We start from the raw sequence: 26,958 nt of genomic DNA on the forward strand, positions 1-26,958 counted from the left end.
CTTGTAAATAACTCATGAAAGAATAAAGTTATGCTAAAACCAAGCACATAATTGTTTTTCTTGTGAAATTCCCTATAAGTTTGATGTGTCACATGACCCTCTTCCTATTGAAAAAACAAAAGTTGGATTCAAAATGGCCGACTTCAAAATGGCCATGGCGGCCACCCACCTTGAAAAGTTCCCCCCTCACATATACTAATGTGCCACAAACAGGAAATTAATATCACCAACCATTCCCATTTTATTAAGGTGTATCCATATAAATGGCCCACCCTGTACATCTATTATTCATATTTCCCGCAGAGAGCTGTGAGTGGCTGGAACGATCTGGCCAATCACAGCTCTCTGCGGGAAATATTAATAAGTGATGTGAATTTTGTTCACATCACTGGCCAGCCGGAGTACAGTGCACAGGAGAAAGCCGTGCCTTTTCTGCAATAGATAGGACAATCGCATCGGGTGTCAGGAGTGACACCTGCTGTGATCTGTCCTTAACTGCAGGTACTACTGCTCCCAGCATGGAGCACACTCTGCTCCATGCTGGGAGCTTTAGTATCTGCATTATTAGACAGATCACAGCGGGTGTCACTTCTGACACCCGATGTGATTGTCCTGTATAATGTATAGATGCAGGTGGCCGGCCGCTCTTCTCTGGTCCCACTGTAGTATGACTATATTCCGTATATATGCCTATTATTCATATTTCCCGCAGAGAACTGAGAGTGGCTGGAACCATCTGACCAATCACAGCTCTCTGGGGGAAATATGAATAAGCGATGTGAATTCTATTCACATCACTGGCAAGCCGAAGTATAATGCAGTGATGGGAGCACAGGAAAAAGCACAGTAAAAAGCCATCTCTGCAATAGAAAGGACAATCGCATTGGGTGTCAAGAGTGACATCCAGGGCAATCTGTCTATTAGTACAGGTAAACTATAAAAATAGTGACTGCACAGGGAACCTTAAAACTTAGCTTTTATTATGCTAGTATAAAAATAACAATAATGTGTCAGAAATGAAGAAAAAATAGCAAAAAACATAAAAAAAAATATTCAGATTAGGTAGCCATCAGATTGCTGTCCTTCATTTATAGCTGTGCATCCATGTTAGGATACCAAAGTCTATGGATGCTTCACTTATAGAATATGTAAGGTTCAGCACAAGTTCACACCTTAAGCATCACCACTTAGCTTGGGGATCCATTACTGTTGCATAATATCTGGATTCATCCCTATGGAGAAGATTTTCTACAGTTGGCAAGACATCATTCGCACAGGATGCACTGTAATAGTCCTACTGTAAATACATCACGTATATATCTTCAAGTGCCATTTACTATAGATGATGATGCTTAGATACAATTCACACTGATATTGCATTTTCTATTAATTACTCATGCTAGGTAGTTCCGTTCACGGATTCCAAGTGCAATCCACACTACCAATGCGTTGATTATTGCAATGACCACAGCGTATATTACCGACACAGTTTACCCTGATATAACGTTTCCAATTATATGGTGATATTATGTTGTTTATCTTCACAACTTATAGAAGTAGTAGACACTGCCGAGATATTACCGCAATATACACTCAGGATATAGTTCACAGCAGTGTGAATTACATCTTGTCAGTGCTTTCAATGACCACAGTATATACTCAGAGATAAGTTCACAGTGTGGGCATAGCATAGCATATACTAAGGGCATAATTCACACTGATCTTGCATTTGAATTCAAAAGTAGAAGTATTCATATTCACTGTTGGTGAATTTTAAAATACTTACAGTATGGAAAGGAGGGTGACAGTACAAAGCCATCACGCCCCCTGCCATAGACATGAATGGAAGGGGTGTGACGGAGGTGGTCGTTCGTCATCTAGCATGAAGCGGAGTTTGCTCTGTGTGTCGGATTACTGAGGGGGCATGCCAGAGATCGCGGGGGTCCCAGCGGCTGGACCCCCCACGATCAGACATCTTATCCCCTATCCTTTGAAAGGGGATAACCTGTTTAGGGGTGGAGTACCCCTTTAAGGGCTAATTCACACTATGTATTTTCTCAGCAGAATCCCCCTTGGAATATACAGTGCAGCAGCCTCCCATTGTTCTCAATAGGATTATGCTGTACCACACACCGAAGTTCCATGGTGGACGTTATGCCATGGAAATTCCAGACTCCTGACTCCAACTAAAAAAATAAACATGTTTTCATGCTGTCAAGGATGTTCTTTTAATAAGTAGTTTTTAAACTAGAAATTGTGAAATATTATTCAGGATAACCAGTGTAAGATAAGGTGGGATTTAACTTAGGCTTTCTTTATGAAGACTAATAATTTTTTGTGAAGATGGGGACTGCCAGTGTTTCAACTGATCCAAAAGTGTTGCATAGTAATAATGCTTAATATCTGGGACACCTATTCCACCTTAATTCACTGGATTAGATAGTGTTGGGAATTTAATCTTACCTTAAATGTTGCCCCAAATTAAATTACTAAAAAGTGTTTTGGGTATGTTACAAATGATTTGGGTACTGATAAAAGGAAAAGTTCAGAATATATATAAAATACATACGAGTATCATCATCTTAAGTGTTGCAATGTATCCTGCCCAAGAAATAAGAAGTTTACAGAAACCCTTTACCACATAAGGTATAGTAGAAAGCAAAGGAAACAAATGCATTCTCTACAAAGCCCTAATGGATCCAGCCAAACAAGTACTATAGCCTGTTCTTGATAAAACCTACCTGATCTGGGGTAATCAAATCTGGCAGAAATAGAAGAAAATGTTTTGCAAAGATTTTGATATCTGTATTCAAAAGTGAGATTGGGCAAAATCGAGCTTGGACAATTGGATCTTTACCATGTTTAAGCAAAGTAATGATAAAAGCCACTAATTTTTCAGATGGGAAACAACCTTTTTTCCATCACATTGGGCAGAGATATGTGCAGTGAGCTCATCCACAACCTCTATCCCTACCTACTTGAATATCTGCCCTAAGCGACAGACCCTCAACTGGTTGACAGTCCCTATACTAAATTATTGCAGAGCGTGACAATGTCAAAACTATCAAATAAAACACAGCACAGAGGTCAGAGAACAGGTCAGAATACAAAAATCTGGAAACTAAATGCAGACAATATCAAAACTGACAAACAGATAGTGGACAAAATCAAGATACCAGCTAGGTACAGAATCAACAAGCGGAGAATGCAGATAAACCTATCACAGATATAAGCCAGAAACAAGGTAGAAATCAATATGGCAGGCAAGGAGCACAGGCCAGACTGACCTTAAATAGCTCCTACCAGGAAGCCGTGGACAGCAAGTGCGAATACAATTGGCTCATCGTCCATGCTTCCTAATAGATTTGGGTATCGTCATGAAAATGAGCAAAGCGTCTGCCGAGGACAGAGGCGTTTGGGCTGCAGTTAGACTCAAAAGCAGACATGCCCATTACTCTGTCATTGCCTTATTGAAAACAGATATCAAACAGGGATTACTTTTGTGACAAAGTATTTGTAATTACCTGGGTTAACTTTTTTAAAACAACATATAAATATATATATACGGCTACTCCTAACTAATCTATATATATATATATATATATATATATATATATATATATATATATATATAAAGCTGAGAGTTTTGCACAGTGCCCATTGCGCTCTGTAGGTTGCCCACTGAAAACAATGACCTCAGCTGATTGTAATGCAAGTATTTATGAAGTAATTATGCTACAGAAAACAATAGTATAATATATTATTATTGAATAAAATCTACTGTTTAGATTTGATTAAAAAAAACTCTCAATATGTTCCTAATATCTAAATGTGCTAAATATTTTTTTCCCCATTTTTTCTACGGTTACTAAAGGTTAATAGGTAGGTAGTACCATCTGCTCTTCATACTAGAGATATGAAACAATAGAGATTTGTCTGTTACAAGGTTATTGAATGTTTGCCATGTGATGTGCTGACTACGTAGTTTACTATTAACTGACAAGCGTACCAGGAGGTACTATAAGACTTGCTGTGATAAAAAGCAATAAATGTAAAAGTAGTGCAAATGTACTTGTCAATATCAAGGTGTAATGTGTCCACCCACTGAATTCCCAAAGATGGACTTCCATTGATTCATACAGGTTATAAAGATAAGAAACTATGCATACAATATATATATATATATGTAGCCCCTGTCTCTCAGTACATAAAAAGTTGTAAAAATTATTGCAGATGCTAATCAGTGTCCTGCATTTTCAACAGGCTTTCATGTAATTTATTCTGGCATGTGTGTGCTGAAAAAAATATACGTCACAGGTCATAGCATGAACTGTGGTGCATATTCCCATTAAAAACTATAGGGTATGCATTGCTGTGTGGACCTGGAGTTACCCAATTTACAAACGAAATTTAATTTCCTCATTCATAAATTCCATTTTACACACACTTGTGCTGTTTGCTGCAGTTAAGTTATAGCTTGATATAAGTATTATATATCTATTTGGAATTGTACTGGCAGCAATATTAATATTAAGAAATTAAGTATCACAGTGTAGAATCTGATGATTTACATTTCTAACAGTTAACTTTCCATGTCATCAGCAAAATATACTGTCTGTAACAGCCTGTATTTATGCAAATGTCGGCTTATCACCAGCAGCAGCAATGTCCAGCCCCGGCCGGTGTTAGGCTGAGCCCACTGTCATGTAAGGAGCTCTGGCCGGCTTCTTACATGGGACGGGACATCGCTGCGGCCGGTGATACGCCGACACCTCTGCGGCGTCCCCGTCACCTGGAAGTGGAATGAGGTCAGCACTGCCGGACCGTGAGGCCTGTGCCGGACCAACGGGGGCTCGTAGAAAGGTATGTATAAGTTTATTTTGTTTATTTTTGAGGCCCTGGCACGGGAATATATAAAAGTGTTCCACTACAGTTGTCCTTTAATTTATTATATGAGCAGACATATTGCTTAAGGCTTGACACTTCCTGAAAACATGCTAAAGCCAGCTAAAGTGTTAAAATTGAAATAGATAAAAACAAGACTATTATGGCATATCTATGCAGGCAGATAGTTGATAAGAGATAAACACTAAAATTCCAATGAGCAAATGGCTCATATTTTAATGGACAATGCATGAATACCCATGCTGAACTATCTATACCTATTGCCATGTGTGTTTGGTTCTTAGCAATGTGGTGGTCAGTGATTGCAGAGACCAACTGCTTTAAACTGTGCATGTAATTGAAAATGATTAAATGAGTAATTCAAAATTTTAAACTTATATATTTTTATTAAAGTTTTCAAAGGTTTACAATACAAAGACAATAGGTCACATAAAGAGAGCAACAAAATAAACAATTGCAATCCAAGGCTACAATGTAAGTGTCAGATAACTTATCAAAGCAAAAACTAAAAGGGCTAGCCAGAGTTGTGACTGAAAAGACCTCAAAGGTCCGATTAGGAGGGAGGGGAGGGGGAACCAGCCCCAACATCACAGAACAAACAAAGACAACGACATCACAACATACAAAAAACAACAAGGGGAAAGACTCAGGGGGGGAGAGGTCGGGAGGAGTTGATAGGGGGAGAAGCTAGGGGGGCTGTCTGTCTACAAAGCTGTCCCATGGCTCCCACACCGACTGAAAGAGGGGCAAGGTATTATTAAGAGAGGCTGTGAGAGAGATTCGAGGGAGCGAATCTCCCGAATCCTCGCCAGCAAATCCATCTCAGAGGGGAGGAGAGTCTGCTTCCAAAATGTTGCAATAAGGGTTTTAGCCTCCAAGACAATATGCATAAACAGTTTATACGGGCATTTAGTCGGAAGCCTAAAGGGCAGGAACAGTAAATATACCAGGGGGTCTAATGGGACCTGAATACCCAACACATCCATCACCACCCCCCGTACCAAGTTCCAAAAGGGGACTATCAGAGGAAAGAACCAGAATATGTGGTAAACCGTACCAAGCCCCACTCCACAGCGCCAACATTGCAGTGGAATGTCAGGATTCAAATGGTTTAGAAGGGCAGGGGTGTGATACCAGCCCATCAGCATCTTATATTGTGTTTCTTTATAAACAGTGCAGATAGAAGCCTTGGAAGCCCTCTCCCTATGATCCTCCACTGGGGCAAGGTAATGGTGGCATTCGAAGCCTCCTCACAGCGACTCATGTAACGGTGGGTTGGCTCACTCCCCACTAAAGGCGTGTTGAGGACGGCGTAGATACCTAAAAGGAGACCCTTGGTCTGAGGCCCTGATCGGCACAACCTTTCATAGGCCGTGGATAGGGAAACCGTAGAGGTACCCAATGCCGACGTCTTGAAATGCCAGAGCTGGAGATAGTGGAGATGCCCGGAGGAGGGAAGGCCATATCGGGAGACTAGATTTTCAAAGGATAGCAGATCATGGAAGAGAGGATCCACCAGGTCCGCCCAACAAAAGAGATCCCGACCTCCCCACTCCCTAACTACACCAGACATGAGACCCGGGGAAAAGCAGGGTTGTAGAGAAAGGACTGAAGGGGAGAAACACGGGAGAAAAGCAGAAATTTCCTGGAGCAGTACCCAAAGACATACCTAGAAAAGGACATAGGTCCCAGTAGGGGGCCCGAGGGAACAACAGGGGAGGAGGGGCACCAGAGAAACGTATTCGAGAGGTATGGAGCTAGCCACAACTTCTCAAGCTCCATCCAGCGACTATAAGCCCAATAAGTAGCCCAGCCTGCCAGATGGCGCAAGTGTACCGCCCAGTAGTATTTAGTAACGTCCGGCACAGTCAAACCCTCCATGGACCGGCCCGCCATCATTACCAACATAGGTAGGCGGTGCCTCTTACCGTTCCAAATTAAACAAAAAATTGCGGACTGGAACACCTCCAAGGCAGACAACGGGACACGGACAGGTAGCGTTTCAAAAAAATATTGTATTATACTATTGTATTGAGTATTGAAAAAATAAATATATTGGGATCGCCACTCATCCATGAGCGCCCAATGTTACGGAAAGAGAGGAGTGTAATTAGTGGAGTAAAGAGAGGAGTAGCTTGGGATAAGACGTATCCCAAGATAGGAAAGAGCAGAGGGAGACCAACAAAAAGAGAAGATAGCACGCAGCTGAGCAGCCAAAACCTCAGTTTTGGAAGGTTAATTTTATAGCCATAGACAGTGCCATAGTCATGAAGGACCCTGGAAAGCGTAGGGAGAGAAGTCACAGGTTTAGTAAAAGTGAGAAGAACATCATCCGCAAAAAGGCATATTTTGAATTCCCTGTCATGGAGGGGAATCCCAGAGCTGTCCACGTTTCCCCGGATCATAGCAGCAAGATGTTCGATGCAAAGAGCAAAGATCAGGGGAGACAGTGGACACTTCTGCCTAGTTCCATTAAATAAAGAAAAAGAGGGAGAGGTCGTATGAGGGAGCTTAAGAGAGAACCTCCGAGATCTCCTCAAGCGTTATTGGGTCGTTCAAGGATGCCTGGTCATCAGCAGTGAGGGATGGTAGATGACTATCGGACAAAAAAGGAGTCCAATCGAGCGTCTCGTTCCCCAGGGTCGGAGGGAAGTTGTGAAGGGAGAGAATACAGTTTCAAGTAATAGTCCCTAAAGAGGCGAGATACTTCATTGGGATGGTAGTGCAGGGTACCAGAAGGATCCCTCAGGGCCGAGGGCGCCTGGGCTGCAGCACGATCTGGCCGACATAGAATGTGCCTTATTACCTTTCTCATAAAATTGCTGCTTTGCATAGAGAAGCTGTCGCTCCACTTTCCGAAGCGAAAGCTCACCCAACTGAACGCGTGCCACAACCAGGCGCCTCAACAACCGAAGGGAGGGGTTTTGGAGCAAGTCCCTCTCCAGGGTGCGGACAAGCATTTGCAACTCACGGGTTCGGGCCAGAGCATCACATTTCAAGCGAGAACCTAAGGCTATACAATGCCCTCTGACCACCGATTTATATGCTTCCCAGAGTACAGCCTGAGAAGAGACAGAACCCTGGTTTAGAGTGAAATATTCAGCTATTGATGCCTGGATCGACTCCCGGGAGGGCAAAGACTTTAGCAAGGAATCATTAAGCCTCCAGTGACAGCAGCGAGGAGAGGAAGAAAAGGGAGAAAAAGAAAGAAGCACAGGGCAATGGTCAGACCAAGAAATAGAATCAAGAGAAGCAGAGGAAAGCATATGGTCCATGGGTAGATTGCCGAAAAAGTTATCTATCCAAGTGTGCGGCTTGTGCGGGTGAGAGTAGAATGGAAACAGACTTGTCAGTGGGGGGATTAATCCACCAGAGATTGTACAAAGAGGATGAGCGAATCAGGTGACAGAACAAAGCAGCGAGGCGCAACTGAGCGTGCGGCGGGGGGAACCCGATACTAAAAAACGATCCATAGACGGGGAGAAAATTAGGTTAAAGTCGCCCCCAGAAAGCCAAGCCGATGGTGAATTCCTATTCAGCCGAGCGAGGACCCGACACAAAAAAGGTATCTGGGATTAGTTGGGTGCATAGACATTACATAGAAGAAGAGGCTTACCCCCCCCCCCCCCCCCCCCCCAGGGAACCCTTCACTATCACATATCGGCCTAGGGGGTCGGCATAGGAAGAAGAAACCTAGAAAGGGCAGAAGCGAGAGAGTAAGATCCTACCCGAAGAAGCCGAAAAGGCAATGGGGTAGAGATGGTGCAAGAGCTGGAAAGAGACAGAATGGTCAAAGTGGGTCTCCTGAAGGAACACTATATAGGCCCTCTGCAAGATCAACTCCTGCTGCAAGAGACGCCTCTTAGTGGGGGGGGGGGGGGAGTTGAGGCCCTTTACATTCAAGGAGACACACTTAGCCATGATCAAGCAAGTAAAGGGGGAATATTGCCAAAGAAGAGAATACACTCACCCAAGACTAGAAGACAGAATCTGACCACCAGGAGTCCACTCTAAGCCAGCGGGCAGCAGCACGGGAGGGTAGGGTTCCCTCCAACGATCTATAAGAAAATGGGAGAGGGGGGGAGGACACAGCAGGAGATCGGGAGGGGAAAACAGAAAATGGGAGACAAAACAGGGACAGACAGATAAGAACAAACATGAATAAACAGTAGCCAATCAAAAAATGAAACCATGACCTCAAGGTCAAGGAAGAGGCCCAAATTATAGGCATAAACAAGGCACAAAAATCCCAACAGAGTAGTGCCATGTTTGGGAAGGCCTCAGCGGGGGAATGAGAGACAGTCACCAGAGTGACAGTCACCACAGTCCCAAAAGGAGCTACCCCACGAGGTCATGCCAAAGACTGCAAAAAATAGGTGACCACTAAAAATATGCAACAAAAGGAGCAATGATCAAAACAATCCTAATGACAAAACATAGCTAAAACAAGGAATGCAAGATTAACCCCTTAATGACCACGGGTTTTTCCGTTTTTGCACTTTCATTTTTTCCTCCTCACCTTTTAAAAATCATAATCCTTTCAATTTTGCACCTAAAAATCCATATGAGGGCTTATTTTTTGCACCACCAATTCTACTTTGCAGTGAGATCAGTCATTTTACCCAAAAATCTACGGCAACACGGAAAAAAAAAATCATTGTGCGACAAAATTAAAGAAAAAATTCCATTTTGTATCTTTTGGGGGCTTCCGTTTCTACGCAGTACATTTTTCGGTAAAAATGACACCTTCTCTTTATTCTGTAGGTCCATACGGTTAAAATGATACCCTACTTATATAGGTTTGATTTTGTTGTACTTCTGGAAAAAATCATAACTACATGCAGGAAAATGTATACGTTTAAAATTGTCATTTTCTGACCCCTATAACTTTTTATTTTTCTGCATATGGGGCAGTATGAGGACTCATGTTTTGCGACGTGATCTGAAGTTTTTATCGGTACCATTTTTGTATTGATCAGACTTTTTGATCGCTTTTTATTCACTTTTTCATTATATAAAAAGTGACCAAAAATACGCTATTTTGGACTTTGGAATTTTTTTGCGCGTACACCATTGACCGTGCGGTTTAAATAATGATATATTTTTATAGTTCGGACATTTACGCACGGCAATACCACATATGTTTATTTTTATTATGTTTATAAGGAATTTGGGAAAAGGGGGGTGATTTAAACTTTTAATAAGGAAGGGGTTAATGTGTGTGTGTCAAACTTTTTTTTAACCTTTTTTTCTTTTACACTTTTAGTCCCCTTAGGGGACTTTGAGGAGGAATCATTTGATTCCTCATACAGATGAATGGGATTACATACAATCCCATTCATCTATGTGCTCTGCGCTCGATTGATAAAGCCTGGTCCTGCCAGGCTGTATCATTCAGAGAGCCGGAGCCGACACACGAGGAGAGGTAAGCCCTCTGGCTACCTCAGTAGTGGATCGCTCCCCCCGCGATCACGCTGCAGGGGAGCGATCCACCCCACTGGACCACCAGGGACTGGATACAGGCACCTTTAGACACCGCTGTCAGCTTTGACAGCTGCCATCTAAAGGGTTAATAGCTGGCCGCGGCGATCGCTGCATGTCGGCTATTAACGCTGGCCCCCAGCTGCAAGAATCAGCTGGGGGCCGGCAGTTATGACGCGGGCTCGAGTCGGGAGCCCGCGTCATACCTCGGTAACGGCCATTGGACGTGTATACACGTCCATGGTCGTTTAGGGGTTAAGGCAGAGCCACAGGAAACCGAAGGCAGAAATGAAAGTCCACCAGTAGTAAATGAAGTCCCACGGACACCACAGCCCTGTCTCATGGAGGTGCTGGAGAGAGGAGGGGCCCGCTGGCAGGAGATGTCCTCTTGCGTCCTCCGGACCACCGATTGCGGACTGGCTGCCACACTGGTGGGAGGGGTGAGAGAGGAGAGGCCCCAGTCCATCACTTGAGAAGCAGGAATATCCAGGGCCGAGCAAAAGGACGGGATGTCAGAATAGGCCCGTAAAACTGCAGTGTGTCAATCCCTGCGGGCTTGAAGGGCAAAAGGGAAGTTCCAGCAGTAGGGGATGTGGTGCTGCCGGAGGACAGCCAGGAGGGGTTGAAGCAAGCGTCTCTTCCTCAGGGTGATCCAGGAGAGATCTTGGTACAATTAAATGGGCGCCCCATCATACTCAAAGTTCCGCCGGGACCGCGCCTTTGCCATAATAGCTTCCTTGAGCTGGAAATCATTAACGCAGCAGATGACATCCCAAGGGGGCCCATTGGATGGTTTAGGGCGGAGAGCCTGATGAGCTCTGTCCAATTTAATCTGAATGGGTGGTGACTCACCAAGGAGCATGTTAAAGATAGCTTCAAGGGTCACCGGCAAGTCCTCATCCCGGGTAGCTTCAGGGAGGCCCCGCACTCGGATGTTATCCGTCTCCCCCTATTGTCTAAATCCTCCAGATGACTATGCACGTCACAAAGGAACTCTGAGAAGCAACCGTGGACTGGAGTTGAGCAATATACCCCCTGGTAGAATCATGGGAGTCCTCCAGAGTGTCCACACGGTCAGTGACATGCTGTCAATCCTTGCGCATGGAGGCAATTTCTGCTCTGCAAGTCTCTTTGACTTCAGAAATCAAGGAGCGAAAGTCCTCTCTAGAAGGGAAATGCGACAGAAGCTGAGTAAGATCAAAAGGGGTTTCTGTAGGGGCAGGGGCCCCCGAGCACACTAGTTCCATAACAGAGGGACCATCCCAAGAAGGTGAACCCCTCACTCCTGAGGGGGAGGGGTGCCCAGTGGGAGCACCGTCTCAGCAGGGTCCCCCGGGGGGAGGAAGGAGGTGCCCCAGTCAACATGGGGACGGTGGCCATAGTCCTGGGGGGTTTTGGGGCAAGGGCAAGGAAGGCACCGGTAGGAGGGGGATCCAGAGGCCCTCCAGGGGACAGGGGTACTGAGGAGAGAGGAAAGAAAGCCCAGTCCAGCACAATGGGGTCACAGTCTGAGTGGGGGGAAAGGGGGTCCGGGGCAGCAGGGGGTGTAGGCTGGTCCAACAGGGGGAGGGGTAGTTTGGGAGCCCCCTCATAACCTCAGCCCAGGAAGTCTGCAGGGTAGCCAGACGCCCTTTATTCCTAGGGCTCGGAATCACTGGAGGCCACCTGGGCCAGCGGGCAATGCAGAGGCCGCTGGACAGAACTGAGCCAACAGAGGGACACTGCCGCCACCTGTGTGCAGTGTCAGAGGCGACAACACTGGGAGCCCGCGCTCACCTTCAGGAGGCTGTGCAGTCCAGGGACGTGCCGAAACAACGGTGGCAACCGGGACCACAGGAGGAGAGCCGGGGAGGTCCGAAGCAGATTCCGGAGGCAGCGGCAGCACAGGAGCAGGAGGCAGCTGGAGTCCCCGAGCGCGACCGCAGGCCGGAGGCGGGACCAGCAATGGCAGGTGAGGCAGGAGGCCTGATAACAGGATGGGGGTGCAGGAACCACTGGATTTCTCCTCGGACCGAGGTGGAAGGCTGGTTCTGGATGGCTGGGATTCTTCTGGGGACCCTCCGAGAGGGCTTCACCATGTATTAGCTGGTGGTCAGGGCTTATGAATGCAGGCAGGACCCTCGTGGCGCCGGAGCTCTAACATTGAGCTGCCATATTCAATGGCGCTTCACTACGACCCCCCCCCCCCCCCCCAACAAAAAAAAATGGTCCAGCAATATTAGATCGACAGTGGCCTGGTTTCCCGGTGCCCCTTCCTATCAGCTGTTTGAAGGGGCCACGGTGCTTGTGCGAGTGCTACAGACTCTCCCATGTTTATTTGGCCTCTGCAAGTGTGAACATACTCTAGATGCCCTAGAGCACCTGCATTTTAGCATCTTTGCTATGACATCAATATCAGGACCTGCTGTCATTTGACTTAACTAAATTTAGATCACCATAGAATCAATGGTTATATAAATTCATTTCAGTTGAACTGAGTGATGTACAAATATTGCAGCTGTAATGCAGATGCCAATATATGACCACATTAAAAGGGTTGTATAGTCTCAGAAGAAAATGTACGGTTGGCACAGGGTGACATAAAAGTGCTAAAATAGCAATGCTCATCTGTCCTGGACAACTGCAGATGCTGGTGCGATGCTTCCTTTCCTCCTCACCTCTGCTTACTGGTTCTTGTGATGCACCAACTTCACGTGAACTGCCCACTCAGAGGTGACCTGCCTTGGCCAGTGATTGGGAAGTTCCTGTGGAGTTAATATTCCATAGGAACCAGGACATGGCAGTAACAAGCAGGGACCAGAGGATCAGAATGGGAGCTGCAGGGAATAGATGCAGGTGAGCATGACACCTTTAAGACCATATACAAGCAAGATAAATATGCGCATGTGTGATGGATCATCATTGTAGACTTCTGATTAACTAAATAAAAATTCATATGCATTCAATACAGAAATTGCAAATTGCAGCAATTTTGCATATTTAATCAACACTCCCATTTTAGTATACAGTATAAAGTACAAAATAGTTATTAGGGTGCATCCTCATTTGTCCAGCCATCCAGTGATTTCTCCAGTATGGTTGTAAATGAAAACTAATGCTAGAATTGTGTCCATTATTTTTTGTGGGATACTTTCTGGCATTAGACACAGCTGTCAAGCTAGTGCAGTACACTGGCCATATAAAAGTTGACTGATGCGTTTTTTGGATCTGGTTTTATGACAGCAGGTCTGGTGCCATGCCCCATTGCGGCCTGTGAGGTGCACTATATTCAGCTTTAGTCACCAGGCAGTTTCACTTGGTGGCCTCCTGTTGACACTTTAGGGAAGATTAAAACACTTGGCACTAAGTAAATAGCGAATCACTGCTTCTCAATCAAGGTTTCCTAACCATGGTGCCTTCAGCTATTCCCGACATGGACAAAGGTGACAGCAGGGAGCATTGTGGTCAGACAGAAAAAATTCAATAAGAAAATAACTTCCTGTGGAACATACAGCAGCTAATTTTTAAATAGAAGTAATTTACAAATCTGTAAAAATTTTTGGCAGCAGTTGATTTTCTTCCCCCCACCGGAGCACCCCCTTAAACAAATGTAATTCTGTGTCTTTGTACCTTTTCCAGCTTCAGGACATCCCTTCTATGAGATGGGGACGTCATGCCACGCCCCCTCCATTCATACCCCTTTAACCCCTTAAGGACTTAGCCCTTTTTCACCTTAAGGACTCGGCCGTTTTTTGCAATTCTGACCACTGTCACTTAAAACATTAATAACTCTGGAATGCTTTTACTTATTCTGATTCCGAGAATGTTTTTTCATGACATATTCTACTATAACATAGTGGTACATTTTTGTGGTAAATTGCATCCTTTCTTGGTGAAAAATCCCCAAATTTGATGAAAAAAACGAAAATTTAACATTTTTCTAACTTTGAAGCTCTCTGCTTGTAAGGGATATTCAAAATAATTTTTTTGGGGGTTCACATATGCAATATGTCTACTTTATGTTTGCATCATAAAAGTTATGAGTTTTTACTTTTGGAAGAAATCAGAGGGCTTCAAAGTTCAGCAGCAATTTTCACATTTTTCACAAAATTTTCAAACTCACTATTTTTCAGTGACCAGTTCTGAGAAATGGAAACAGAATTACAGAAACATGTGAACAAAGCCCAATTGTGTGCTTTTTGTGTCAGTTTTGGCATCAGTGAGAATTAATTGAAAAAAGGAATCAGGATCAATTGATACAGAAAATAAGGATTAAAATATATGTAATATGTTAAATAAAGTGTGGAGATTTATTAGACGATTATTTGGAATTCAGGGGAGTTTGCATTGCACATTATATGGGATGATGGATATTTTCCAGAAATTGGGAAATTAAAAGGATATGTTAACTGGTAAGAAAAGGGGGTGATTAGAGTGAATGATTTAGTAGTGGAGAGTAAGCTAAAAGAATGGAAAGTAATCAGTAGGGAATACAATATTAACCAGAAGAGCAATTTTCTATATATGCAAGTGAGGAGCGCCTTCGAGAAGGAGAAAAATAATAGGATGCATTGTTTCTGTTCTGATGTGCATTAATGTAATTTTATACCGAATAAATAAAATAAAGATATCAGGATGCAAATAATACATGTAATTCCAGATTTAACATCAGACTTAACATGTTTGGAGTTACATTTTTCAACAGAAAACCAAAAATTATTCCAGTGCTGGAATAATCACATAACAGATAACAATGTTTTTTTTTTTTTTTAAGATAATCTTTGACAGAGGCACTTGAATGCATTCATTACATATATTTCAGCTTTAACCTTATTTTTAAGTGTCAATGTGCAACAGAATACAGCCTGCAAGTGAAGATGTAGGCCACTAGAAGAAACAAGATCCGATTTTGGTTAATTAATTATAAGCCCTTTTCACCTAGATTGCTACCACACAGGCAATAGTATTTTGCTTAAGTAAATTTCCTTCTGAAAATTGGGGTAGTTGATAATACACTATGAGGGACATTTATCATTGTTGCTTTGGTAAGCGAGTTCTGTAGTAATTTTTTTTTTCTTTTGGCTTTGCTTATATGTGTATTTTTCATACTATCACAGGGGGGTTGATAAATTTGGCTGTCACATACCGGCAGGATAGGTAGTGGATCCTCTGGACCAGAGAGGCGATGGCACGGGTTGTACTGGAGGACCGGTTCTAAGCAGTTACTGGTTTTCACCAGAGCAGGATGGACTTGCTGCAGCGGTAACTACCAGGTCGTATCCCCCAGTAACAACTCGACCTCTCTGGCAGCTGATATAGCATGGTACACAGGGAGCAGGCAAGAGCGTAGTCGGACGTAGCAAAGGTCAGGGCAGGCAGCAAGGGTTCACAGGCGAGTATACGGTAGCAATGGGTTCGGCAACTGGCAAGGCAATATCACAGTAGGGAACGCTTTCTCAAAGGCACTAGGCACAAAGATCCGGCAAGGGCAGGAAGGGGCAGGTGCCTTTTATTGGGAAGGGCCAGTGGGAGGTGAGGAACCAGCGCACCAATTACCGGTGCGCTGGCCCTTTAAATTTACTGAAGCCGGCGCGCGCCCTAGAGAGCAGGGCCGCGCATGCCGGGATGCAGGAGAGCAGAGCGCCGCGCAGGGAGCAGGTAAGTCAAACAGGGACGTGGCTAGCCGCGTCCCTGCCACAGTGAGACCCGCGATCCCGGTCAGTATGTCTGACCGGGAGATGCCGAGGCCCCGGAGCAGAGGACAGAGGCAGCGGGTGCTCCGGTCCGGAGGTGAAGACCGGAGCGCTCCCTGTGACAGTACCCCCCCCCCCCCTTAGGTCTCCCTCTCTTTTTGGCACCAAGGAATTTGAGGATGAGACTGGGGTCCAAGATGTTATTTTCAGGCTAAGACCTTTCCTCAGGACCGCAGCCCTCCCAGTCGACCAAAAAGAATCTTTTCCCCCGAACAAGCTTGGTGGCTAGGATTTCTTTAACAGTAAAAATATCAGAGGTACCAGTGACAGGGGTGGGAGAAAGAAGTTTAGGAGAGAAGCAATTAAAGATAGCAGGCTTGAGAAGGGAGACATGAAAAGAGTTATGAATTCTGAGGGAGGGAGGAAGATGGAGCTGGTAGGACACCGGATTAATGCGGCTCTTGACTCCGAAGGGACCCAAGTAACGAGGGCCCAGCTTGTGACTTGGTACCTTAAATCTGATGTACTTCGAGGAGAGCCACACCTTGTCACCGGGACTGAATTCTGGAGGAGCTCTACCACTTTTGTCGGCCTGGAGCTTCATACGGGTCGAGGCCTTAAGGAGGGCTGAGTGGGTCTCTCGCCAAATAGAAGTGAAGTCCAGAAGGAGGTCCTCTACAGCTGGTACAGAGGAGGGGGCGGAGGTCCTAGGCAGAGGAGGCAGAGGATGACGGCAATAGACCACAAAAAATGGAGACTTATTGGTGGCGGAAGATTGTTTGAAATTATAAGAGAACTCTGCCCAAGGGAGTAAATCCGACCAATCATCTTGGCGAGAGGACACAAAATGGCGTAGATAATCTCCCAGAGTCTGGTTCACGCTTTCTACTTGGCCGTTGGACTGAGGGTGATATGAGGAAGAAAAATCCAGCTTGACTCCGAGTTGACCACAGAGAGCCCTCCAAAACTTGGAAACGAACTGCACCCCACAGTCTGAGACGATGTGTTTGGGAAGACCGTGGAGGCGGAAGATGTGAAGAAAAAACTGTTTGGCCAACTGAGGCGCAGATGGGAGACCAGGCAGGGACACAAAATGAGCCATCTTTGAAAAACGGTCAACCACGACCCAAATGACTGTCATACCATGGGAGGAGGGAAGATCAGTGATAAAGTCCATGGCGATGTGTGACCAAGGGGTCTCCGGAACAGGGAGGGGCAGAAGAAGGCCCGCAGGTTTCTGACGTGAAGTCTTGTCCCGGGCGCAGATTGCACAGGACTGGACAAATTCAGTGACTCTGTCTAGCGAGGACCACCAATATCTTTGAGAAATTAACTGCAGAGACTTCTTAATCCCAGGATGACCGGTAAGGAAGGAAGCGTGGCCCCACTTGAGAACTTGCAACCGCTGGCGAGGAGGAACATAGGTCTTACCCGGAGGAAGTAGCCGTAAGTCCACAGGTGCTACCGAGATGAGACACTCAGGTGGAACAATGTGTTGAGGAGTGGGTACGTCGCCCACCACACTCAAAGAGCAAGAAAGGACATCTGTGCCCTGATGTTCTTGGCAGTGGGACGGAAGTGAATCTGGAAGTTGAAGCGGGCGAAGAAGATGGACCAAAGGGCTTGGCGGGGATTTAGTCTCTAAACAGACTGGAGGTAGACTAGGTTCTTATGGTCCAAGAAAATTGTCACAGGGTGAGGAGCACCCTCGAGAAGATGTCTCTACTCCTCCAAGGCCAATTTAATTGCCAACAGTTCTCTGTCCCGAATAGCGTAATTCTTCTCGGCGGAAGAAAAGGTTTTAGAGAAGAAGCCACAAGTTATGGTCTTGCCCCTGGAAGACTTTTGAGTTAATACAGCTACAGCTCCCACCGAGGATACATCCACTTCAAGATAGAATGGCTTGGAAGAATCTGGCCGGGTGAACAGGTGCAGATGCAAAGGCAGCTTTCAGGGACAGAAAGGCCTCTTCAGCGTGAGGAGGCCAGGTCTTGGGATTGGCGCCCCTTTCTAGTCAAAGCCACAAGAGGAGCCACCAGGGTGGAATAATGAGGAATAAACTGTCTGTAGTAATTGGCAAAACCCAGGAATCTCTGTATGGCTCGGAGACCAGAGGGGCGTGGCCAGTCCAGAACTGCAGATAGCTTGGCAGGATCCATTGCAGACCTTGGGCAGAGATGATATATCCCAGGAATGGCAAGGAGGTACGCTCAAACAGACATTTCTCAATTTTGGCGTAGAGGCGGTTACTTCTGAGTCGGGTGAAAACTTACCGGACATGGACTCTATGTTGATCCAGATTGGATGGAAAAATAAGGATATCATCCAGATATACTACAACGCAAGTGTAGAGAAGGTCCCGGAAGATGTCGTTCAAGAACTCCTGGAAGACTGCGGGTGCGTTACAAAGTCCAAAGGGAATTACTAAGTACTCAAAGTGACCGTCCCGCATGTTAAACGCGGTCTTCCACTCGTCTCCTTTACGAATGCGAATCAAATTGTAGGCCCCGCGGAGATCCAACTTGGTGAAAATCTTGGCTCCTCTGAGACGGTCAAACAGCTCAGAGATTAGAGGCAGAGGGTAACGGTTTTTAATGGTAATTTTATAGAGTCCTCTATAATCAATGCAGGGTCGGAGAGAACCATCCTTTTTAGACACAAAGAAAAACCCGGCTCCAGCAGGAGACAAAGACTTCCTAATAAAGCCTCTCTGTAAATTCTCACGTACATAGTCCGACATGGCCTGAGTCTCTAGAGGGGAGAGAGGATAAATTCTGCCCCGAGGAGGAGTAGAGCCCGGTAACAGGTCAATGGGACAATCATAAGGCCTGTGAGGAGGAAGAGTCTCCGCTTGTTTTTTTTTACAGAAGACGTCCGCAAATTGATGGTAAGGCTTGGGGAGACCTGGTGGCGGAGGAACTGGTGGGACCTGTTTGATAGGAGCAGGCTTGAAGCACCGGTCAGGGCAGGAGGAACCCCAATGCAGAATCTCACCGGTGGGCCAATTCAATACAGGAGAGTGGCGTTGCAACTATGGTAAACCCAGCAGGAGTTCGGAGGAGCAGAAGGGAAGAACAAGAAATTCCAGAGTCTTGGTATGGAATATCCCAATGTCCATCCGCAGGGGCTGGGTGCGGTATTGTACCGTAGCAGAGCGTTTCTCCCCGTTGACCGTAGAAATAAGAAACGGCTTGGGCAGACGGGTTATAGGAATTTTATACTTGTCGACCAAGGAGGCGTGGATGAAGTTGCCGGCAGAGCAGGAATCCAAGAAAGCAGCAGCAGAGAAGAAGGACTTGGCCGAAAGGAACAACTGCATGGATATAATGAGGCGTGGAGAGGAAGAATCCACACCTAGTAATGCCTCTCCCACATCCACTAGGTGCAAGCGTTTCCCGAACGTGGAGGACGAAGAGGACAGTCCTTAAGGAAGTGCTCAGTACTAGCGCAGTACAAACATAGGTTCTCGTCTCTACGGCAACTCCATTCTTGAGGGGTCAGGCAAGACCGGTCCACCTGCATGGCCTCCACAGCGGAAGACCCAGAGACAGGTAGAGATGGACGCTGGAACACTGGAGTCAGAGGAGGGCAGCGTTTGGAGCGAGATTTTTCCTTTTCAAGATGGAGTTCCTCTTGTCTTTCAGAGAAACATTTGTCAATCCTGGTGGCTAGCAAGATGAGGTCACTCAGGGTGGTAGGCAGGTCACGTGCAGCAAGGACATCTTTAATGTCACAATTAAGTCCCTTCTTAAAGGTGGCACAAAGAGCTTCATTATTCCAGTTCAGCTCTGAAGCATGTGTGCGGAACTGGACGGCATAGTCACCCATGGTAGACTTTCCTTGGGACAGGTTTAGCAAAGCAGTCTCTGCGGAGGTAACCCGGGCAGGTTCCTCAAAAACACTACGAAACTCCTGACAAAAACTCTGGACAGAAGCGGTGGCTGGATCAGCGCGGTCCCAAAGCGGTGTAGCCCAGGCCAGGGCCCTCCTGGAGAGCAGACTGAGGATGAAGGCTACCTTGGCTCGCTCAGACGGAAACTGGTCTGATAGTAGCTCGAGATGAAGATAGCACTGAGACAGGAAAACTCGGCATAGTTTAGAGACAAACGGATTCTGGCTCCAGTGGTAACTGTGGGCGGAGGTGATGCAGAAGGTGCAGGCAGTGGTGCAGGCTGTTGTTGAGCAGGCAGGAGCTGTTGCATCATGGCGGTCAACTGGGCCAGCTGATGACCTTGCTGGGCCACAATGGAGGTGAGGTCCGATAGACTTGGCAGGGGAACATCAGCGGGATCCATGGCCGGATCTTACTGTCACGTACCGGCAGGATAGGTAGTGGATCCTCTGGACCAGAGAGGCGATGACACGGGTTGTACTGGAGGACCGGTTCTAAGCAGTTACTGGTTTTCACCAGAGCCCGCCGCAAGGCGGGATGGACTTGCTGCAGGGGTAACTACCAGGTCGTATCACCCAGTAACAACTCGACCTCTCTGGCAGCTGATATAGCGCGGTATACAGGGAGCAGGCAAGAATGTAGTCGGACATAGCAGAGGTCAGGGCAGGCAGCAAGGGTTCACAGGCGAGTATACGGTAGCAATGGGTTCGGCAACTGGCAAGGCAATATCACAGTAGGGAACGCTTTCTCAAAGGCACTAGGCACAAAGATCCGGCAATGGCAGGAAGGGGCAGGTGCCTTTTATTGGGAAGGGCCAGTGGGAGGTGAGGAACCAGCGCACCAATTATCGGTAGCTGGCCCTTTAAATTTACTGAAGCCGGTGCGCGCCCTAGAGTGCAGGGCCGCGCGCGCTGGGATCCAGGAGAGCAGAGCATCGCGCAGGGAGCAGGTAAGTCGAACAGGTGCCACTGAGAGACCCGCGCTCCCGGTCAGTACGTCTGACCGGAAGACGCCAAGGCCCCGGAGCAGAGAACAGAGGCAGCGGTCGCTCCGGTCCAGAGGTGAAGACCGCAGCGCTGGCTGTGACATTGGCTCACATAAGCAAAAAACAATAAATCACTTCTGAATTCCATTTGTTTAGCACAAATAAGCAAAAACCATTAAATGACTTTATCAGAACACCACTCTGTAACCCCACCTCAAGTCGCAGCTGTGAAAGAAATGTGCGATATACATATATATATATGTGTGTGTGTTTATTTCTTTTTTTTTTTTTTAACCACATTTTCCCCCTTAAATGTGCTAACCCATATTTTTTTTTCTTCTCATTTAAAATCCATGTATGCTGTGGACTTCTTCAGATTTGGTGGACTACGATAACCTGCGTTTTTATTTTTGTTTAATATTAATAAAATTAGGGCTGTCCCGATACCATTTTTTTTAAGACCGAGTACGAGTACCGATACTTTAATTCTAGTAGTCGCCGATACCAAGTACGAGTACTTTTATTTTAAAGGGAATCTGACACCAGGGTGTCTCTTTTTCTGGCGCTGCTTACCGTGCTGATATGTGGGTTCCTTGTTGTGTGCAATGGAGGCAGCTGCTGTAGTATGAGCAAAGATTTCTCTCTTCTCCATTGGGCAGAACAGGGAATTTGCATTGGGGGCGAGACCGATGTCTCTGGAGCGATTGCACTGACATTCCCATGGTGATCAGCGGTAGAAACCGGGTCATCTGCACTATCTACATATAAATTGAAGTCAGTGCAGGTGACTCTGCTGTAAGATTGCCTTTAATAGTAGGTAGTATCCCCTTGTAGGTAGTATAGATAGCTGCAGACATTAGTAGCAGCCCCCATGCAGACCGCAGCCCCACCCTTGTAGACCGCAGCCCCCCATTGTAGACAGGGCCCACCCTTGTAGACAGCACCCCCTCTTGTCCCCCTTTTAGACAGCACCCCCCGTGTCCCACTTCTAGACAACAGCCCCCCCTTGTAGACAGTGCTCCCTCTTGTCCCCCTTACAGACAGCAGGCTCCCCCCTTGTAGACAGTGGGCCCCTTCCTTGTAGACAGGGAGCAGGGTCCCCCCTTGTAGGGAGCAGCCCCCCTTATAGACAACAGGCCAGCCCCTTATAGACAGCAGCCCCCCCTTATAGACAGAAGCCCCCCCCCTTTACAGACAGCAGCCTCCTCCCTTATAGACAGCAGACCCCCCCCCTTTTAGACAGCAGACCCCCCCTTATAGACAGCTCACCTTCGGCTGTCCTCGTGTGTTGCCGCTCCGCTGTCCCGTTCTCCCGATCGCATCATTGCGTCCTATGGAGGAGCATGTGACATACACGTCACTCTGCTTCCTCCGTAGCGTTATGCTGGGCACAGGGGAGGAGGAGTGACGTGTATGTCACATGCTCCTCCATGGAACGCCATGATGCAATCGGGAGAACGGGACAGCGGAGAAAGGGACAGCGGCCGCAAAGCAGCAGGTATCGGACATGGTATCGGGGACATTAAACAAGTCCCCTTTACCATGCAAATGCCGAGTATCGGCCCCGATACCGATACTAGTATTGGTATCGGGACATCCCTAAATAAAATGTTTTAAGTGTACCTGTCATAGTGCAAAAAAAAAAGTGATATGTTACTCAGTACCTAATCCCGATCATGTACATATCATTTTTATGTGTCTAGGGCCTGTATATCCCTAACAAATAGCATTTATATGTTGCTCACTTGCTTTGTGTTCTTGCCTTCTGGAGGGGGCTTTTCCGTCTCTTTCCCTCACTGTGGATCATTGCACCCTGTAACCCTTTCCTCTCTGGGCAGTCTGCAAATCACTGCACAGTAGTTTTTATGCATACATTTTCTATCTGTTCCTAGTAAAGCTGGATGTTAATCAACATGGCTGTCACTATGTGTGTCATTCAGCTTAATTGTCATTCAGGAGTCATAGAAAGCTTTGGCTGTACAAGCATGTTGGGAGTTGTAGTTTTGAAACAGCTGGAGTTGCAGAGTTTGTAAAGCACTGTGTTAGAGCAGTGTTGTCTTCAGTTGTTGCAAAACTACAACTCCCAGCATGCCCACACATCCTTTGTCTGTAGTTTTGCAAGAGCTGGAGGCACACAGCTGGAGAATACACAGCTCTAACAGAGTTTTACAAAGATTGTACCCCCAGCTGTTGCTAAACTACAACTCCCATCATGGGAGTTGTAGTTTAGGAACAGCTGAAGGCTGCAGTGGTGATCTCCTATACTGGATACCAACACACTTTATGTCCGGTATCCAGTATGCTGCAAAATACAGAGAAGCCTGTCTGCATAAAGATAGATGACCACTAGTGGTGGCTGTTTTCATTTTAGATTTTTTAGCAAAATTGAAATTTTTTAAAATAAATGAATATTTAAAAAAGTCCTCTTAGTAGTACTACAAAATATAAAAAGTTTTTCATAATGACAGTGCCTCTTTAACAAGGGCTTATGGGCTTATGGGGGAGTGTTTTTTTGGGGGGGAATAAAAGTTTTTTAAACGTGTTGTGTTTTTTTATTTTATTTACTTTACAGGCTTAGTAGTGGAAGCTGTCTAATAGACTGAGTCCATTACTAAGCCGGGGATTAGCGTTAGCCACATAAAGAGCTAGAGCTAACCCCCAATTATTACCCCAGTACCCACCACCACCACAGGGGTACTGGGAAGAGCCGGTACCAACAGGCCCAGAGCATCAAAAATTGTGCTCCTTGGTCTAGATGGTAACAGCCTAGCATTATTTAGGCTGGGGAGGGCCAGTAACAATCATCTTTGCCCACTCTATGCAGTTTTTTTTTTCATTATTTTATTTTTGGGAAAAAAAATGCATAAGGTTCCCCCCCCCCCCCCCCCCAGCTCATCCCGCCCGGTCGCTCATCTCCTCATCTCCTCCCCCCCAGCTCATCTGGTGACCCACCCCCCAGCTCATCTCCCCCCAGTCATAACTCGTCGAATGAAAGGACATGCTGGGAGTTGTAATTCTGTAACAGCTAGCGCCGGGGTGAGAGATGTACAGTACGGCAAGGTGAAGCTGACTGGTGACACAGTGTAGGGTGAGTAGCAGGGATGGAATAAGATGGAGCCCAGGCAGCTTCACAGTGATCCCAGCCTGGGCTCCTTTGTACAGCTGTTATTTCCTATCTCCAAAGCAAGTTTTGTAAGCCAGGTCTGGACTGGCTTACATTTACTGTGCTTTGGAGGCGGTTGCGACTTTTTGTGCGACTTTTGCACTTGATAAATCCCTGACCACTGTAAAGGGAAAACTGAAATTTACTTTCATAGGCTCTTTTGTAGCTTTTTGCTTACAGCCAAAAGTAGCACAAAAAAAATGTTTAGCCGCATGGGCGACTTTTTGGGCAACTTTTGTAAGCAAAAAAAACTGCTCTAAATCCCTTGATAAATCTCCCCCTATGAGTATTTGAATAGCAGTTTTTAATACTTAATTTTGCAAAACCAGGACTGTTTCCCAAATTCAACATTAAAAAAAGCTATTTTTTGGAGCAATAAACTGTAAATCTAGAAACTGATGATCCATAAACCATAAGCGGTTTTTGTGTAATTTACAGCTCAAAAAAAGCAGATCAAAACACTAGCATAGCCTATAGAGCAAAAATGCTATAGAAACAACATATTTTGAGAATGTCATGTTTTCGGGAAAAGAAAAACATCACTCACCACAAGTTCCTATAGACCAACAACTAACCTCTGAACCACACTTTGAGCTTAGGTTATTGGTAAAAAAAAAAATGGAATGAAAAAAGCACCTATATGCTATGTGTGAGTTCAACCTAAAGAGTATAAAACACCTTTGTTCCAAAAAAGATTATTCAGAGAAAATCCTAAGAATTTTTTTGTTTCTATTATTTAGCATCTGGTCTGTAAAGTTTCTTTGTGGGCAGTGTCTCTTTATTGATATGCTTATAGAAATATTGAAAATGCAGAGCAACCTATGGTTATAGGGAGAGATTTATCAAAACGTGTCCAGAGAAAAAGTTGCCCAGTTGCCCATAGCAACCAATCAGCTCACTTCTTTCATTTTTAACAAGGCCTCTGCAAAATGAAATAAGCAATCGGATTGGTTGCTATGGGCAGCTGGGAAACTTTTCCTTTGCACATGATTTGATAAATCTCCCCCATGGACACTGGTTTTATTGTGGATTTGGCTGAAGATTTCAACATTTGCTCACCAAAAAATCAGCACATATTTTTTTCTGCAACCTGTCAATGGGGTTTGCATAACTGAAATCTCATACTTATAAAAATAAATAAATAAATAAATATATAAAAGTTTCCTAGGAATTACATTATAATTGAGTACACCTCTAAAACTGTCGCTGCAATGTAATGATGTAACGTACATCATGTCATGTTCATGTGATGGTGCAGCCAATCTTGAGCTGCATCGTCACATACTGACATTGTCGTTGTGGCCAGTCATAGACTAAAGCTAGGTTTCCGCACATGTTTTTTCTGGCGTTTTCTTTTGTTTTTTAATAATGCCACTGTAGTTTTAGAGCCAAAGCCAGAAGTGTATTTAAAGGGAACCAAGCATTCGATTTCATCATATATAATGCGTGGCAACGCGTTATAGATGGTAAAATCTTCATCTTAACCATCCCTGGGGGACATTCCTGCCCCCAGGAAAGGTGACGATATGAAGTTTGTAAGTCTCCGCTGCCACCCCCGTAAGTAGTCCCATGGATGGGGAGCTATACTTACCTAGTCCTGTCAGCTGCACGGTAATCTAACCCTTTCTGTGTGATTGACAGCTAATATCACTGCTCTGGTCCTTAAGCGGATGGAGCAGAGTGATAACACGGGCTGGCAATCATGTGCAAAGGGCGTAATTACAGCACAGCCGTCAGGACTAGGTATAATAAGTATAGCTCCCCGCCAGGGGACTACTTATGGGGGGGGGGGGGGGTGGCAGGGGAGACTTACAAACTCCATATTCTCACCATCCTTGGGGGCAGGAACATCCCGGGGATGGGGAGGATGAAAATTTTACCATATGTAATGCATTTTCATGCACTATATATGGTAAAATCTAATGCTTGTTTGCCTTTAAAAGGAATGGAAATAAAAAAAAGAAGTACTTCTACTTTTCCTGCTGGATCCACTTCTGACTTTGGCTCAAAAACTGCAGTAGCAAGTTTACAAAAAAATTAATAAAACGCCAGAAAAAACCTGCTTGGAAACCTAGCCTGAAACTGTTATGTGTTAATGTAGCACATCACAGTTTCAGTAATGTAATCAGAGTGGTGTGGGACAACTTGGGTATTTAGAATGTGAGAATAGTATTTTCTTTATGTTATCCCTTTAGCAGCTGCAAATCTTTTTTTGGGGCAGAATACCCATTCAAAGGAAACAACCACACAAAAAACAGGTACAATATAAAAAAAGAATTAGCAGTTACATAGCCTAAACTCTGCATATGTAAGATTACACAAGAATTATAGTCATTCTTAGCAAATAGAGTGAATACAACATGATCCTGAATGGCACTATTACTTATTCATGAATTAAAAAGTTTTTTTTTACCTTGTACTTGTCAAAACCAGTGAGTTGATCTGAAGTGATATACTGGTATCTAAACATGATGCTTGTGTACCAAGCTACAAGTCAGCTCATTTCTTTCCCACAGTATCTGGTCTGTAATAGTTCTCCAGCAGAATACACGTCCTGTAGTTAAGCAGCCTGCTGAGAAAGAACAACTAGCTAGGTGTGTTTCTATGTCCTGGTATCTTATCTGCAGAGAACATGGTCTTGATGTCACTAACCAGGAAGGCAGGTATGTAAAAAGGAAACGTATCACTTTACTTTATAGGTGACAAGTTGTCATATTTGGAAAACAGAGGGATGAAGCAAACAGAAGAAAAGAGCTGTATACAATATTGAAGTGGTCTTCAACCTGCGGACCTCCAGATGTTGCAAAACTACAACTCCCAGCATGCCCGGTCAGCCGTTGGCTGTCCAGGCATGCTGGGA

At 45.4% G+C, this 26,958-nt stretch overlaps 1 protein-coding gene across 27 annotated transcripts in view; it reads right to left on the bottom strand.

The window, feature by feature from the left end:
• Window positions 1-26,958, bottom strand: part of LOC130274049 (ethanolaminephosphotransferase 1-like) — a 400,414-nt gene that overhangs the window by 113,835 nt on the left and 259,621 nt on the right. For 22 of the 27 annotated variants that reach the window (XM_056521873.1, XM_056521872.1, XM_056521863.1 and 19 more), the window contains one exon: window positions 26,512-26,667. The exons of 1 other annotated variant lie outside the window; for it this stretch is intronic. In XM_056521873.1, coding sequence (XP_056377848.1) covers window positions 26,512-26,568 — 57 coding nt within the window. In that variant the 5' untranslated portion in view covers window positions 26,569-26,667. Of the gene's footprint in view, window positions 1-26,511; window positions 26,671-26,958 lie in introns of all 27 variants that reach the window. 4 more of the 27 variants (XM_056521857.1, XM_056521859.1, XM_056521874.1 and 1 more) reach the window with 1 other exon arrangement.

The sequence above is a fragment of the Hyla sarda genome, chromosome 5, assembly GCF_029499605.1.
Source record: "Hyla sarda isolate aHylSar1 chromosome 5, aHylSar1.hap1, whole genome shotgun sequence".
NCBI lineage: Eukaryota > Metazoa > Chordata > Amphibia > Anura > Hylidae > Hyla > Hyla sarda.